The sequence below is a fragment of the Panthera leo genome, chromosome E2, assembly GCF_018350215.1.
Source record: "Panthera leo isolate Ple1 chromosome E2, P.leo_Ple1_pat1.1, whole genome shotgun sequence".
In the NCBI taxonomy this organism is placed as follows: Eukaryota; Metazoa; Chordata; class Mammalia; order Carnivora; family Felidae; genus Panthera; species Panthera leo.
The window spans coordinates 348,777-365,157 of NC_056693.1; the positions used below are offsets into that span (position 1 = coordinate 348,777).

A 16,381-nucleotide genomic window follows, 5' to 3' on the forward strand; every position below is an offset into this window, starting at 1 on the left:
TGACCCACTCTTAGAATAAAGCTTTTAAATATTTGGTTCCCTGAATATCTGTTCTCTTTGGGGTTGGTTTTTGTTTCATTTTAGATATTTTTTATTTTATGTTGAAAGCTTTCATCATTTTTCACACCTTGGCTCCCACCCATAGTGAAAAGACTATCAAAGAAGATGGGAAATTCCATAGGTGGGTGAGACTGGTTTAATGGCATGCTTTGCTATAGGGTGAAAAGTGCAAGAAGTAGTTGTTAGGATGAAGGTCCTTATAATGCCTAAACAAGGCAGCTTTTGTTCTGGAACATAATCCACCAAATTCTCTAGTCCTTCAAACTGTTTCTAGCACATAACTTTCTCCCTCCTATATTTTTTGCTTGCCCACAGTCAGATACTGTAAGAAAAGAAAAAAGGGGGAGGAGGGAGAGGCAATTCAGTTTCAGAACAGATTTTTCAATTAATCCTGTTTTCTCCCACACCTCTCAGTGTACAGTTCTGCCAGGGGACTGTGGCCTCTACTTCAGCCCTCTTCACAGGACCCTGGCTTCAGCCTTTCCCACTCTGCATCTCCAGCTGATGCCCTCACATCTGCTTTCACCTTGCTCAAATTTGCAGGTATGGCCTCTCCCACTTTCTTCACCATTGTTGATTTACAGTTCAGTCTTTTTTTGAACATGTTGCTGAATGACTTTTTAAAATGTTTATTTATTTTTGAGAGAGAGAGAACGAGCAAGCAGGGGAAGGGTAGAGAGAGTGGGAGACAGAAGATCTGAAGCAGACTCTGTGCTGACAGCAGCCAGCCTAATGTGGGACTCAAATTCATGAACCATAAGATCATGACCTGAGCCAAAGGCAGACACTCAACCAACTGAGCCACCCAGGCGCCCCTGAGCTGACCTTCTTAACCAACCATCTGTGTACATGTTTTTTATGTGGTTGTAACATTTTGTGTAAATACTACTTTGGGTCCTGTTTTCACTTTACCTGATATATATATACATTTTCTAAGTAGGCTCCATGCCCAATGTGGGGCTTAAACTCATGACCCCTGAGATCAAGAGTTGCATGCTCCGCCGGCTGAGTAGCCAGTCAGTGATAAATATGTTTCATATTGCCATACATCCAGGTCTGATTACAGTCAACCTAACTGGGCAACAAAGTTAAATCAACAGAGTCTTTGACATATTCAGTATTTTTTTTTTTTTTTTTTTTTTTTTTTTTTTTTTAAGAGAGCTTGAGTAGGGGAGAGGTGCAGAAGGAGAGAGAGAATCTTAAGCAGACTCCACACTCAGCGCTGAGCCCAATGCGGGGGGTCAATCCTACAATCCCGGGATCATGGCCTGGGATCTTGAGCTGAAATCAAGAGTCAGACACTCAACCAACTGAGCCACCCAGGTGCCCCCAGAGTCTACTTTTAATTCTAATAAAAACCATTTCAGAAGACTTCCCATCCTTAGACCTCCTCCAGTTCATGTTAACTGCTGGTTTACATTGATCATTGCTGGTTACATATTTCATCACTCAGTACCAACTTCACCATGCAATGATTTCATTTTAGACAGTGTTTGGGGCTTTACATCAAGAATATCTTCCAATCCATTATTTCTAGGAATGTGTTACAGGGACAATGTCTGAGTAAGTTTGGATGGTTGTTTTCACTAAAAAGATTATTTGGTGGGTATACTTACATTTTGAATTTCCTAACTCCTACTAAGAGCTCTGACTGAAAATTTTAAATCAGTGATCATGTTCACAGTTTCTCATCTAAATGCAGAAGTAAACACATTTTAATGTACATACAAATTACTTGTGCTACGTTTGGGAATTGTAGGCTCCTGGGTTTTACTGCCAGAGGTTCTGATTTAGTAGATCAAGGTAAGCTTGGTAATATGCAGTTTCAATGAACACTCCAAGCAAATCTGATATATGTGGTCATTAGAGCACACTCTGAGAGTCATACCTTGGTCACCTGATGTCTAATAAAGAAGGTTTCGCAGTGAGCTTTTCCATCTTGATTATTCAGAGTTTCTCTCCCATGAATTTTTTCATGTTGAATAAGGGATGTATTATAACTGAAAACTTTCCCGCATTCGTTACATTCATAGGGTTTTTCTCCAGTATGAATTCTCTGATGCCTAGTAAGTTGACATCGCTGACTAAAGGCCTTTTCACAATGATTACATTCATAGGGTTTCTCGCCAGTGTGTGTCCTCTCGTGTTTTGTAAGAGTTGACCGATCATTAAAGGCTTTCCCACAGTCAATACATTCATAGGGCTTTTCTCCAGTATGTGTTCTCTGATGTTCAATAAGGCGTGACTTCTGACTGAAGGCTTTAAAACACGTGTTACACTGATACGGCTTGTCTCCAATGTGTGTTCTTTGGTGCACAATAAGGGGAGATCTCTGGCTGAAAGCTTTTCCACAATGACTACACTCATAAGGTTTCTCTCCAGTATGGGTTCGCTGGTGCACAACAAGCTGTGATCGCTGCCGAAAAGATTTCCCACAGTCATTACATTCGTATGGTTTCTCTCCAGAATGAATTCTCTGATGTGAAAGAAGGTGAGAGCTCCCAGCAAAGGCTTTCCCACACTGATTACATTCAAAAGGTTTCTCTCCAGTATGAGTTCTCTGATGCTCAATAAGGTGAGAGCTCCCAGTGAAAGCTTTATCACACTGATTGCATTTATATGGTTTCTCTCCAGTGTGAATTCGCAGATGCCTAATAAGCTGAGTGCTTCTAATGAAGGACTTTCCACACTGGTTACATTCATAGGGTTTCTCTCCAGTGTGAGTCCTTCTGTGTGCAACAAAGTCAGAACTTTGGCTGAAGGACTTTCCACAATGACCACACTCATAAGGTTTCTCTCCAGTATGAATTCTCTGGTGTACAATAAGGTTAGAGTTCCACCTGAAAGATTTTCCACATTCATGACATTTATATGGTTTTTCTCCGGTGTGAGTTCGCTGATGCCTAATAAGTTTGGAACTCTGGGTGAAGGATTTCCCACACTGGTTACATTCATAGGGCTTCTCTCCAGTGTGGGTTCTCTGGTGTACAACAAGGTCATAGCTCTGGCTGAAAGACTTCCCACACAGAGAACATTCATAGGGCTTTTCTCCAGTGTGTGTTCTCTGGTGTACAACAAGCTTAGAGCAACAGCTGAAAGATTTTCCACATTGATTACATGCATGTGGCTTCTTTCCAGTCTGAATGATGTCACAGTCAGTAAAAGATGATGCCTCATGGAAGGTATTACATTCCTCCTCACATCTAAATGGTGCTTCTTCAGGATCACTTATCACAGTTTGTACAAGGCATTTGTCACATTCATACTGGAGTTCTCTAAAATGCATTGGTTTGTGTTCCTTCATAGACATGCTATGATTAATGATGTTTCTGTAGTCTGTACAGTCATCGCTGCTCTCTGCTGAAAAAATTCTATTATGGTATTGAAGGGAGGTATCATAGTTGAAAGAGTCACTACTGACAGTATATTCATAAGGCTTTTTATTTCTCGTTTCAACATTTGTAAATTTATTCAAGGAAATGCTCTGATAGAAGGCGCTAGGACTTTGGTGATTTTCATGGGGCTTCAGATCAGCCCAGCCTTTCTCATGATTAATGAAAACTGAATTCTGTTTCAACTTTTTAACCTGTGACTCAAGTGTATGGAAATGTGCTCTTGTGGATAATGTTGGAGGTAGAAGTCTTAAATTCAGGTAACTTCCCCCAAGGTCAGGCTCACAATGTTTCCCATGAGCAAACGGTCTTTCTGGGGTGAATATCGTTTGACTCAAAGGGTCTTCCTGGTGCTCCCTTAGCTGGTCCCTCCAATCCTGCCTTCCTCCCAATGTTACCAACCAGGGGCCCTCCTCCTGTATGAAGCATTTCATTTCTATGTTGTGGAATGGTTCTTCCACAGCAGTATCCTCTTTAGAAGCTGACTCTTCCTTTTCAAGTGTATTCTTCCAGTCTGAAAGAAATCCAAAATACTGAATTACTGGATATGTATTAGAGGGAGAGGATGGGATGAAGGAGACCCACCAAGTATAAGAGGTGTCTCTGGGTTTGTTTCTAACCCATGGATTGTAATTTCATGCAGGATGGGGGGGGGGGGGGGGGGAGATGGATCAGCAAACAGGAAATCAGTGATAAAGTATAAAAAACAAGCAAAGATACTGGGGGACTGGTCCCCAAAGAAGGAGCAGAGAAATAAGAATAAGCAGGGGAGGGTAAAGAATAAAGGAGAAATCCACAAAAAGAATCGGGGGGGGGGGGGTCTGAAGGTATACAGCCCTCAATAACCACAAAAGATACCTACGTTCTAATTGCTGGAACCTGTGAATATGGTACCTGATTGGGAAAAAGGGTCTTTGCAGATGTGTAAGTTAAGGAACTTAAGATAGGGAGAGTATCTGTGTGGGCCCTAAATGTCACCAGGAGTGTCCTTATAAAAGGGAGGTAGAGAGAGATTTGACACACACAGAGAAGGTGATATGAACACGGAACAAAGAGATTTAGAGATGCTGGCCTTAAAGACTGAAGTGATGTGGGCACAAACCAAGGAATGCTGCAGCCACCAGAAGTGGGAAGAAACAAGGAACAGATTTCCTTCTGGACCCTTCCAAGGGAGCATGACTCTGCTGCCATCGTATTGATTTCAGGTTTCTGGCCTCCAAAACTAGAAGAATCAATTTGTGTTGTTTTAACCCACCCAACTGGTAATATTACAGCAGCCATGGGAAATTAATACAGGGGCCTATCTGGTGCCTCAATCTAGATTATTGATCCAGAATCTTACTCTATTTATTTTCTGGTTCTGGATCTTGAAACAGGATCCCAAACATCAACACTGACTTAATATTCTTAACACACTATTTCTACTGTTTCTTCAGGCTACCCACAGAAAAAAAGACTCTTTCACCACTCCATAGTCAATGCCACCGACACCCCAGAAAAGCACTGTCGTCCTTGAAACAGTGTGGTTGGCCAGGCTGGGTTGCAACTGGGCTTCACTAACCAGCAACTTCTGAAGTTCATTCTCCTCGGTGGTAAGCCAGGAATAAAAATCCTTAGCTTACAGGGTTTACTTTGATGCACAATGAACCGATCTGTGAGTCCTACATGGTGCCTGGCACAGAGTGCACTGTTAGTTCATGGTACCATTGATATCATCACCCCTGATTGTCCTAACAAGCATTCCTCCCTCTGTTGAAATAGTGGGCCTCTAACAAGTGCTACAGGTTCCCAGCTCAGGACCCTTGCCTGGGTTCTCCCAAGATTCCCCCTTTACGTGTCACTCTTCCTATTTCAGGTGTATAGCTGCCCACATTTAGTACTATCAAGGCCTCTGCTCAAGTCCCTGTGCTTCACTCTCCATGTCTGCCATGGAGACAGGGATCCTCCATTTGGCAAAATGTTAACTATACTCTGTGGCCCTCCTTTAACTTCCAGGAGGACATTTCCGACTTGGACAAAGTCCTTATCTAAGCTCAACACCCTCCACGAGCAATGCTGTTCTCTTTCCCAAGACTCTGTTGTGTTCCCTTTTGATGTTGCCTTGGAATCCCTAATGATCAGAACTTTTTCAAATGAAACAATGAAGGGGAGTGAAAAGGTATTTGGGGACGAGAAGGAGGAAAGAAGTCTTTGGGTGGCTAAAGGTGTCTAAATTGTGTCTGGTCATTGGGAACTGGGCAAGGGAGGTTAGACATTTTTCAGCAGTGTCTCCATTAAGATTTCAAAATGAGGAAAACAGAGAAAGTGATGTCTATGACTGATGAGAATAAAGATGACACCCATAAACTGAATTCAGGATGGCATCATGAGAATGACCAAGAACAAGTAAAAGTGGGTGATGCTTCAGAAGGAAAAATAGCAATAATAGAGGCTGCAAGTGCGAGTTATAGGGTAAGAAGCAACAAGAACACATAAGATAAACTCAACGCCTCTGGCTAGGGGAACACAGAAGGCAGTGTGAAGGTCGAAGATGGTGTGAAGGATACACATGATGCTTCCTGCTAACTGAAAGCAGCCAGTTAAGAAAGGCCATGCACTGCAGGATTCCAACTATAGGACATACTAAAAAAGGTAAAACCAGAGACAGTAAAACAACCAGTGGTTTCCAGGAGTTAGGGTGGAGGGAGGAAGGAATAGGTGGAGCAAAGAGGATATTTAGGGCAGTGGAATTATTTTGCATGATACTATGATAGATATATGGCATCATACATTTGCCCAAACCCATAGAGCGTACAACACCAAGAGTGAACCTGATGTAAACTATTGATCTCTGTTGGTAATAATGGGTTAATACAGCTTCACCCATTATTTTCTTTTTAGAGAGAGAGCACACATGTGCATGCAGCGTACACACCCGTGAACGGGGGAGGTACAAAAGAGAGGGAGAGCCTAAGCAGGCTCCGTGCCCAGTGTGGACTGTGGGACCATGACCTGAGCTGAAATAAACAGCTGGACACTCAACCGACTGAGCCACCCAGGCGCCCCATACAGCTTCACCCATTGTAACAAAAGTACCACAGCATATAAAATATTAATAACAGAGGAAACTGTGTGTGTGTGGTGGGGGAGGGAAGGGTGAAATATGGGAACTCTGTACTTTCTGCCCAACTTTCTGTAAACATAAAACTGCTCTAATAAATAAAATCTATTAATTAAAACAGAACAGCAACAAAAATCAGAAGCAGCCTAATTAGTTAGGATGATGCACATGTTCTAAATTGATCGTAGAAATGGATGCACATTCTGTGAATACACTAAAATCCTCTGCATACTTTAAATTAGTGCGTTGTATGGTATGTGCATTGTATCTGACACAGCTATTAAAAAAAAGAGAGTTCCAACCAGGCTGACACACTGGGATGTATCAGGAAGTGGGTGAGAAGAGGTGGGAAAATAAGTCCAGGAACTGATTTAGTAGAAATCCTTCTGGAAGGAGTAGGTCGTTGCCACTTCCCAGGAAGCACAAGTTCTCACCATACCTCTGGATCATCTAGTAGTTATGGGAGTGTCCAACATGGAGGAGGGATGGACACCCAACTACAGGGTAAAGACCAGGCCTGAAGGGGAAGTCTGAGGAGCCGCTGCCTTGGGTGGAAGTCAGGACGAAGGACTCAAGGAAAAGGGGGCACAAGGAGCTGGGAGTAGATGAAGCAAGCAGCTAAGGGATGAAGACCAAGGGAAGATGGGAACAGAAAAGAACCTGTACATAAGAAATGTCAGGACAATAATGATGTGTTTTCATGGACTGGGGATGGATGGGGTGATGTGGCTGAGAATGAGGCTTTTTGGACGCCTGAGGAAGCTCCCTGCTCCTCCTCCCCTCCTAGGACCCAGGGTCCTGGGGAGAGCTCTCTGGCCCCCTTAACTCACCAGGCCTCTGATTTCCTCTCACCTCCGGGAGGTCCATGCTCTGCCCTCCATGGGTCTTGTCCTTGCTCCAGCCAGCAGATCACAGCCGGTTTTGAAAGCAGAAGCCCTGGTCATTGGGGGGAAAACACAGGACTTTGTGCTCTGTTTGAGGAGGAGGAGAACTATGTCCTCTAGCCCAGCCCTCAGTCCTGGGGTTAGATGTGGATGGACTAGGAAGGCCCTGCACATCCCGAAAAAACTCCCAGCAAAACTCTCAGCTCCTTAGAGGCAGAAAAGTGGCAATATCCGGGATCTGCATCTCAAAGGAACCCATTTCTAGAATGTTCTGGCCCAGCCCAGGCATACCCTTAAGAGCCAGAGCTTTGAGTCCCTGAAGCAGAAAACTGCTGTGATGGGCGGAGCCTATCTTACCCAGGAAGGCTAGGTGGCTGCAGGTCTCCAGAGTCACGTTGCGGTACAGCGTCCTCTGGGCTGGATCCAGCTGTCCCCACTCCTCCCGTGTGAAGGTCACAGCCACGTCCTTGAAGCTCACAGGTGGCTGAAACATCACCTGTATCATCATACATTGTGGACGCTGGGTAGGGGGGATGGGGCAGCATGGGGAGGGAGAGGACGTGGGCCGAGGATGACCCCCATGAGCACTCATGGGGTTCCCACCTTTGGGACCAAACCCAGACCCAGGCCCATGGTGTTTTCACTTCTCTCTGAGTGTCTCATCTACCCTGGTCACACTGGTGCTTCTGATTTCCTGTACTGGGAAACAACAGGAATCCCACTCAGACATCCCACCCCTCACTTCTCTACAAAGTCACAAACTTGAAGCCAAAGAGGAGGTTCTAAATCAGGGGTCAGCAAACTTTCGCCTGCAGGACAAATAAGGGCTATGGTATGTTTTTTATAAGGCTAATGCTATGAGCTGCATTGTTTCCCCCCAAATTCACATGTTGAGGGCCTACCCCTCAAAGTGACAGGGCCTTTACCCAGAAGTAATTAAGGCTAATGTAGGTCATGAGGGCAGAGCTCTAGTGTGATGAGATTGGTGTCCTCATAAGAGGAAGCAGGGACAGCAGAGGCCTCTCTCCCTACCACGTGAGGACACAGTGGAGGTGCCACCAGCAAGCCAGAAAGACAGTCCTCACCAGAAAGCAACGCTGTTGGCACCTTGATCTTAGATTTCCAGTCTGCAGAACTATGAGAAAATAAATGTTGCTTACTCCACCCAGCCTGTGGTATTTCGTCATAGCAGCACGAACGGACTAATATAGCTAAGAATGGATTTTTACATTTTTAAATCCATTTTTCACCATGTGTGAAAAGGATGGGACAAAGGCTGTATGCGGTCCACAGAGCCTAAAATAGTTCCTACCTGGCCCTTTAGAGAGAGTGCTAGGTGAAGCCTACTTTCAAGGAAGGCCGCCAGCAGGCAAAAAGCCATGTGTCCTGGCCTCGGGGGCCAGGCCCTGAGGTAGCATCTCAGCTTCATGACTCACTTGAGGGACACCTGGACATGTCCCTGAACTCCTCTAGCTTGAGCTGCTGTCCCTCATGAAGACAGTCTCCCGCATCAGGAAGTCTCACAGGACGTGAGGGGCAGTGACCCCCAGGCACCCAGTAAGCACACAGATAATGGGTGTGGTGATGGGACCCCGAACAAGGTCAGGGACCTGCTCCTCATCCCACTGTGTGCTGCACTGTGAGCCATCTAAGGGCAACTATGGCACTTTAAGGGGACACTCTCAGTGGCCCTCCTGAGTAGTCTCAGTGAGGGTCAAGGGCCCAGTGTGGCTAAACGGGGTATGGAGGCCTAGTTCTGCCCATCCTTGATAACTTGCTGAGCAGCCATCACAAACAGTCTGAGCCACAGGGCACCAGCTGTCCCAGGAGACCAGGTGTAGAAGCCTCATGCTGGGTCTGATCCTAGAAGCTCCTGGTTCATCCATACAGGGAAGGTGCTTTATCTGCAAAGAGCTCTTGGCTTTCACATGAAGGCTAAGGACAACATTACAGTGCTCTTATGGGCTGGCCTGAGGACCTGGGTGCTAGTCCTGGACCCATTTTGCAGCTGAGGAGACTGAGGCAAAGAGAGAAAAGGTCCCTAACTCACCTGGGATGGGACTGGCTGAGAATGTGCTTCCATTTCCTCCTCATACCTGAATAAGCTGTTGTGGAGAGGGCAGGGATCCTCAGAAGGCAGGGCTGGCGAAAGAGGGAGCAATTAGCAATTCAGCCCCTCCTCAGTAAGCCCACGGGACAGAAACCACCCACAACCCCAACAAAGGAGAGGCCTGCCAATGCCATCTGATGAACATTCCCCTGGGGTTTGAGTAGCTGGGAGACAGGGCTGTGACCAGTTTCCTAAAAGTCCAAGGCTCTGAGGTCAGCTGTGGCAGCCAAGCCAGCTTTCCAGATGTGGAGTGGGCCAGCCAGCCCAGGTCCTAGCCTAGGGATGGACATGGGCTGCCCCAGGCTCAAGGTAAATGCCCAGGTACATGCTGGTGTGTCTGAACTGTGACCCCACAGATACACAGCCAACCCTAGACACCTAAGTAAAGGACTGGCCAGTTTCTCCTGTCATTTCAAGAGACTAAATCGGAGGAGATACAAGCAGAGTGTTAAGACAATTGTACGATTTTAAGATACCTCAATGAAACATCAGCTAATTTCCCACGAAAACCGCACAGTTTTTGAATACCAGTGACACATGAACTGGCTTCAAAAAGAAAAAAAGACTCACAATTTAAAAATATCACAATAAAACATCAGCTGGTTTCCAAAAATGGGGGTAGGGGGAATGGGGACAAGGAGGATAAAAATCCCCAGGAGGACAACTAAGGGCTCTGTAGGGGGTGTCACCCCGGGTATGTGCTCCCCCAAGCTACTCTGGAGGTACAGGACGCTGCCCCCGCATGGCGTGTGCCCATCACCTGCTGCTTTACTTGTTCGCCATTGCTTCCCATACCCTACTTGTCTAATAGCTTGGCTGCAGGCATGTGACTGTCCCACTGAGACAGCCGGGTGAGAATCCCATGAAATATGGCCGCCAAACCTTCCCCATATTTGACTCCTGCTCACCCACTTGCACCAGAAGCACACCCACACCTGTGTACGCCCACACACCAACTCTCGTCACTGGTCATTTGGGATGACGACCCAACATTCCAGAAATATATGCTGCATTTGTGTGTCTGTTCACATGGAGCTCCTGCTCATTCCGCCAGATGGCACCTTTCACTTGCATGGTGCCATCCAGGTCACAAAGAACCTTGAACCCTCACCCCCTTGAAACTCAGAACAGCTACCGTCTGGGCTGGAGGCCCACGGAGACTCGTGACTCTCATTCATTGCTTCCGGGAGGCAGACACTCACTCTTCTCCCAGGACTGAATGCTAGCATTTTTCTTGTTCTACTTTCTCTGTAAAACCATTTCCCCGGAGAATCAAAAAGCACTAGGGGAAATCGTGCTCTCCCCATGCTTCACATTTGTGGCAGTTCTCACCTCTGCCTTCAAATGTCCGGACAGTCTCCTCTACCAGTGTCATCTCCTCTTCGAGCTTTTCCAGGTGCTGGGTTTCTCATAGGTCCTGAGCTCCGCGGAGAGTATGCTGGGGGCAGCCCCTAGCCACAGTCAGCAGGAGCACGGTGGTTGCAGATGGGCCAGGACCTCAGCACCTGCAACTGCTGGAGCCACAAAGGCACCAGAGGCAGCTTCCCACTGTTCTCCCACTTCCAAGACAGTCTCTTTCGAGAACTCTGCTGATTCCAATGCAGCGAGGTCTGAGAACTCCTTTTCTGAGCTTCATTCTGCAGACATTCTCTTCTGGTCATCACCTTCGTGGTGGGTCCCAATCTCTCTCACAGAGACCTCATATTCTTCAGGCAAATAGAGCACCCAAGTCCTCTGAGAATTGCTGTAAAAAGGGGAGAGTGCTGAGCAACAAATTCAATACTGAAGCAGAAGATGATGGCTTCAAAACGCAGGGCTGTGTCTGACCTTGGCGCTCAGGCCAGTACAGATAAGGCAGCAATAAACATGCAAGAAACAGAATGCCAGAATGTTTCAAATAGCTGTCAAATAAGAAATCTTAGAGGAAAACCATTTATATCCTACTAAAAAACATTAAAGTCAGAACATAAGTCTGTGACAAAAAGTTCAACTTTCAACTTTAGAGCTGGTGTGAGTACGCATTTACCTGACTCCCAGAACAACCCCCACCCCAAGAAGGCAAAAGTTCCATCCATCCATAACAATGCTGGAATGGCCACACCGTCCACAGCACACCTAACATACTGTGTGCATAACAGGTTGTGTAACTCTGTAGGCCTAGATTATCCATGACTCGCACGTTTCAAAGAAAGGCCTGTTCCCTGACCAGCTAGCTGCTGGGAGGTAACCTCTGAGCAATTAGGGATATCCTACCTGATAAATTGTCTCTGTTTACTTGGGGACACCATACACAGTGTGCATCAGGCTCAACTAAAGGACCAGGCCATGAAAAGAACCCCATCTCCAGGAAGTGTGAGAAAGTTGGCCCTTTCTGCACAGCTGTGGTTCTCAACTGGGAGCAGGGGTGCCCTCAAGGGACATCTGGCAATGTCTGAAGACACGTGGTTGTCACACCTTGTAGAGGGTGGGCAGAGGTGAGAGGGGCACTAAACACTTCCCCCACCTGAGGACGACTCAGCCTCCAATGTCAACAGTGCCAAGATTTCCTAGCCTGGAAATGATTAACTCTCTGGTCTTCACATGTGTACTGAGAATCTGAGAATGATGCTTCAAGTCCTTTCTTTCTTTCTTTCTTTCTTTCTTTCTTTCTTTCTTTCTTTCTTTCTTTCTTTCTTTTTGGAGAGAGCAAATGAGCTGGGGGTAGAAGGAGAGAGGAAGAAAGAGAGAGAGAGGGAGGGAGAATCTCAAGCAGGTTCCATGTTCAGCAAAGAGCCCGAAATGGGGTTCAATCACACAACCCTGGGATCATGACCTGAGCCAAAATCAAGAGTCAGACACCCAATTGAGTCACCCAGGTGCCCCTGAAATCCTTCCTGACCCCTCCTTCACACTCACCTATCACATTCAGTTAGTCACAAAGACCTGGGGTCCCCCACATTTCAAATATGCACCTCTCCACACCCTTGGTTCCCAATGTCTGGCCTATTGCTTTTTGATTGAGTTACTGAAGAAGATCTGACTGGGTCCTATCTCCTGTCTTTCCCCCTTTCTCCCAGGAAGCCACAGAAGCCATAGTAGAATGCAGCTTCTGTCACTGTGTGGCAGTTTCCCACTGTCTTCAGGTTCAAGTTCAAGTTCCTCCACAAGCTCTGGAAGTTCCTTTCTGTATTAAAAGTACACATGATGGGGTACCCGGGTGGCTCAGTCGGTTAAGCATCCGACCTCAGCTCAGGTCATGATCTCATGGTTTGTGAGTTCGAGCTCCACGTTGGGCTCTGTGCTGACAGCTCAGAGCCTGGAGCCTGCTTCAGATTCTGTGTCTCCCTCCCTCTCTGCCCATCCCCTGCTCACGCTCTGTCTCTCTCTCTCTCAAAAATAAATAAACATTACAAAATTTTTTTTTTTAAAAGTACACATGATATGGGGCACATGAGATGGGGTGGCTCAGTCAGATGAGCATCCAACTTCAGCTCAGGTCACGAGCTGTGCTGACAGCTCAGAGCCTGGAGCCTGCCTTGGATTCTGTGTCTCCCTCTCTCTGTCCCTCCCCCACTCACACTCTCTCTCTCTCTCTCTCTCTCAACAAAAAAAACATAAAAAAATTTTTTAAAGTACACATGAGAGGCGCCTGAGTGGCTCAGTCGATTGAGCGTCCGACTTCAGCTCAGGTCATGATCTCGCGGTTGGTGAGTTCAAGCCCCACATTGGGCTCTGTGCTGACAGCTCAGAGCCCAGAGCCCACTTCAGATTCTGTGTCTCCCTATCTCTCTCTGCCCCTCCCCCACTTGCATTCTGTCTCTCAAAAATTAAAATAAACATTAAAACAATCAAATAAAATAAAATAAAATAAAATAAAATAAAAAGTACATATTAAATGCCAGTTCGGACACTGAGTTGGGAAAAACCCTGTCTGTTCTCCCAAGATTCTCCTTTACTCCTACATTCTCAACAGTCCTGACCCTTCTGCTCACCAAATGTGGGGGTTTTTCCCATACCAAACACTTCTCTGTGACACCAGCAGGGTGTCCAACAATTTAACTCAACTCAGATCCCACATCTTAAGGGCTCAGTTCCACAAGACTGCCCCAATCCCTCCAGATGCCAACCATAAGCAGCAGGTTCCCAAGTTACCCACAACTCCTCTCTGACTTAGCTACAAATTGAAAATTCCCATGACCTCCTCTCCTTAGATCCTATATTTGTTGGAGTGGCTCACAGAACTCAAAGTAATGTACACATTTGCCAGTTTATTAAGGTATATGACAAAGAACACAGATGAACAACCAGATAAAGAGATACACAGGGTGCCATCTTGCCATCTTGGTTCTCTGCCTCTCCCTCTGGTATGCTGCTGCCCAGCCCACTGCCCCTTTCTTAGCATCTTTCATCAAGGACCTGCCCCTCAGCCTCTCTCACTTGGAAGCTCAACACAATCTGCCTCAGGCTACCAGCCACCCTGTCTGCCTGCCACTGATGGCTTTTGAGTCCTAGGTGGTATGAGACACATCCGCCCCATCTGTATCCCCACTACAGCAGCAAGTCCATGCTCTCACTCCCTCTTCCCACCCCTCTCACTACTGTCCGATCTGCGCAGACAAACCTGCCTCTTAATTCACTCCAGTCAATGACCCTAGGCTCTACCACCTTCCAGGCACTGACTCCTCTAAGCCAAAACCCTCCCAAGTGGCTCCCTTCAACTTCTCAGGGGAGAGATTTCCCTTCTAGTCAACTAAACTCCTGCATCCCAGTACCCCCAACCCTTACTTCCATGCTTCTGCTCCTCACAGCTAGGCCCTTGGAGCAGCCAACACCTCAGTCCCCTCTTCTTCACTCTGTCCATGCTCTCTCTACCCTCACTCTTTTTTTTTAAATTTTTTTTTAATGTTTATTTATTTTTGAGACAGAGAGAGACAGAGAATGAACGGAGGAGCGTCAGAGAGAGGGAGACACAGAATCTGAAACAGGCTCCAGGCTCTGAGCTGTCAGCACAGAGCCCAACGCGGGGCTCGAACTCACGGACCGCGAGCTCATGACCCGAGCCGAAGTCGGCCTCTTAACCGACTGAGCCACCCAGGCGCCCCACTCTACCCTCACTCTTGAACACACACGCTGCAAATGCACACCACACCCAATAAAGCGGACAAAGATTCTAGATGATGCCATCTTATTCTGACACTCCTGCCCATCCTTGGGCAGTCTCCTCCTGCCTATAACCATTTCTACTCTCCCATCCTCTCCTTGTCTGGAGGCATCCAAGGGCAAGGGCTGGGAACACTACTCTGCAGCCAGACTGACTGCTTTCAAAGTCCCAGCTCCACCACTTGCCTCTGTAGGCCCTAAACAGCCCTCCTTAACCTCACTAGGCCTCAGTTTCCTGATCTGTAGACATCTGGGAGAACAGCAGGCCTTGTGTCATCGTGCTTCTGTGAGGATTAAATGAGCTGTATTTATAGAGCTCAACATCATGCGACACACAGGACACAGCACATTTAGTCACATACATTATACATAAATTCCTCTTCTATGCCTCCTGCTGGACCTGGGAGGGGGCTGGTGCGGCAGGGTCTCTCCTTGTCTCCTCTGTCTCCAGGGCTGGGGCAGAGGTTGTTTTCTTCTTCTTCCTTTCACAGCTTCCTCTTTCCCTGCCTGGAGAGTGGGGTTTCAAGTGCTGTGCCAGGCTTCAAGTTCAGCCCAGACCTCCCTCCCAGGCTCCCTGCCAATGCCACTTCCTCCTCTATTTCCAGCCCACCTCCTATCCACTCCTCAACTCAACACAGCCGAGTGACCAGGAATTCTGTGACCTCCATCCTGGCTCCTCACTAGAAATGGGAACTCAAGAGTCCTCAGCTCTTCCCACCCCGTTGGCATTCCCTCTTGCACAGTTATTTCCACAGCCAGACGTTTCTACTCTGAGGCTCTTTGAAATCCAACTCTAATGCCTCACGTACCGGATAGCTTCATGTCCGTGTTCTTCACACCTCCAGCCCCTTCTCTCTCCCAGCCCTTAACCTGGGGTATCAACAAACACAATGAACACCCTGGGCGCAGAGTTGATTGATGCTCTACCTGGACTGCCCCTAATTCTTTGTTCGCTTGGAAAGCATACACTTGCTCTTCAAACTGAGTTCAAGTTCACATACCAGTGGAAGAAAACGCGTCCAAGTTCTGAGGCTGGGGTGGCCTCTGGGTAAAGGAAGCCTCACTTGCCTGGTTCTGCTGCCGGGAGGCCTAGGCTACCACCACCTGCACAGAGCGCCCCCGGGGTAGGTGGGGTTAACAACCTGAGGAAAGAAAAGAGACGCGAGGCTGGGTCTGGGTGGGCAGGCCCCAGATTCCCACAGGCCGGCCAGAAACCCTCAACAACAGCTGGTCTCCTTTGCGGCGGGAGAGCTTCAACCAAACCGGCTCCCGGCCGCGCCCCGGAGCAGGAGAACCTCAAACTAGATCACACCCAGCCGCTCTCTGCAGCAGGAGGGGCCCTGGCTGCACCAGCTCCCTCCCAGTTTCTGTACAGAGAGGGACTCGCTTCCGACAGGCCCAGCGCGGCCCCGCAGGCGCAACGACCTCGGCCAGTCCCCTGACTTCCCGGGCACCGCCCAGATAACTTCGGTCCGGCCTGGCCCCGCCCTCCAGCCCGCCCCGCCCAGCCGACAGCGGAGCCTCCGCGTGGGTCCCGGATTTCAGGCTCACCTGAGCGTGCGGATCAATGGCTGCGCTTCCGGTGGACGGCGGAAGTGCGCGCGCTGGGCGTAACGGACTGCAAATCCCAGAAAGCCGCGCGCCGGTGGCGGTTTTTCCCGCGGCGGCGACCGTTCTTCCAGGCGACTGTTCGAGG

The 16,381-nt window shown here is 47.7% G+C and overlaps 1 protein-coding gene and 1 long non-coding RNA gene across 11 annotated transcripts in view; one reads left to right on the top strand and one right to left on the bottom strand.

Moving 5' to 3' along the window:
- The window catches only part of LOC122207843, an 18,678-nt gene extending 12,052 nt beyond the window's left edge, over positions 1-6,626 (top strand). The window contains exons 6-10 of one of the 5 annotated variants that reach the window (XR_006197031.1): positions 475-603; positions 2,527-2,635; positions 4,889-5,044; positions 5,448-5,610; positions 6,333-6,625. This is a non-coding gene — a long non-coding RNA (uncharacterized LOC122207843). Of the gene's footprint in view, positions 1-474; positions 604-2,526; positions 2,636-4,888; positions 5,045-5,447; positions 5,611-6,332 lie in introns of all 5 variants that reach the window. The other 4 variants (XR_006197033.1, XR_006197034.1, XR_006197030.1 and 1 more) reach the window with 4 other exon arrangements.
- Positions 1,758-16,323, bottom strand: ZNF544 (zinc finger protein 544). 6 transcript variants are annotated; one of them, XM_042918037.1, is made up of 8 exons: positions 16,237-16,323; positions 15,687-15,827; positions 15,048-15,192; positions 10,879-11,290; positions 9,487-9,578; positions 7,794-7,920; positions 7,405-7,488; positions 1,758-3,966 (listed from the first exon to the last, which is right to left on the bottom strand). In XM_042918037.1, exons 4-8 carry the CDS (start codon positions 10,919-10,921, stop codon positions 1,943-1,945), a joined length of 2,370 nt encoding a protein of 789 aa, XP_042773971.1. In that variant the 5' UTR covers positions 10,922-11,290; positions 15,048-15,192; positions 15,687-15,827; positions 16,237-16,323; the 3' UTR covers positions 1,758-1,942. The 6 variants fall into 6 exon arrangements, with proteins under 6 accessions (XP_042773971.1, XP_042773968.1, XP_042773969.1 ...); XM_042918034.1 differs by having other exon boundaries at positions 7,794-7,932; XM_042918035.1 differs by lacking the exon at positions 16,237-16,323 and adding an exon at positions 16,111-16,198 and having other exon boundaries at positions 7,794-7,932.
- Positions 16,324-16,381: the final 58 nt, after the last annotated feature.

Coding starts and splice junctions, on each gene's coding strand:
- ZNF544 (XM_042918034.1), bottom strand. CDS start 10,921: ATGACACTGGTAGAGGAGACTGTCCGGACATTTGAAGGCAGAG. Junction 9,579..10,878: donor CCGGACATTTGAAGGCAGAG/GTGAGAACTGCC, acceptor CTCTTTCGCCAG/CCCTGCCTTCTGAGGATCCC. Junction 3,967..7,404: donor AGAGCATGGACCTCCCGGAG/GTGAGAGGAAAT, acceptor GATTTCTTTCAG/ACTGGAAGAATACACTTGAA.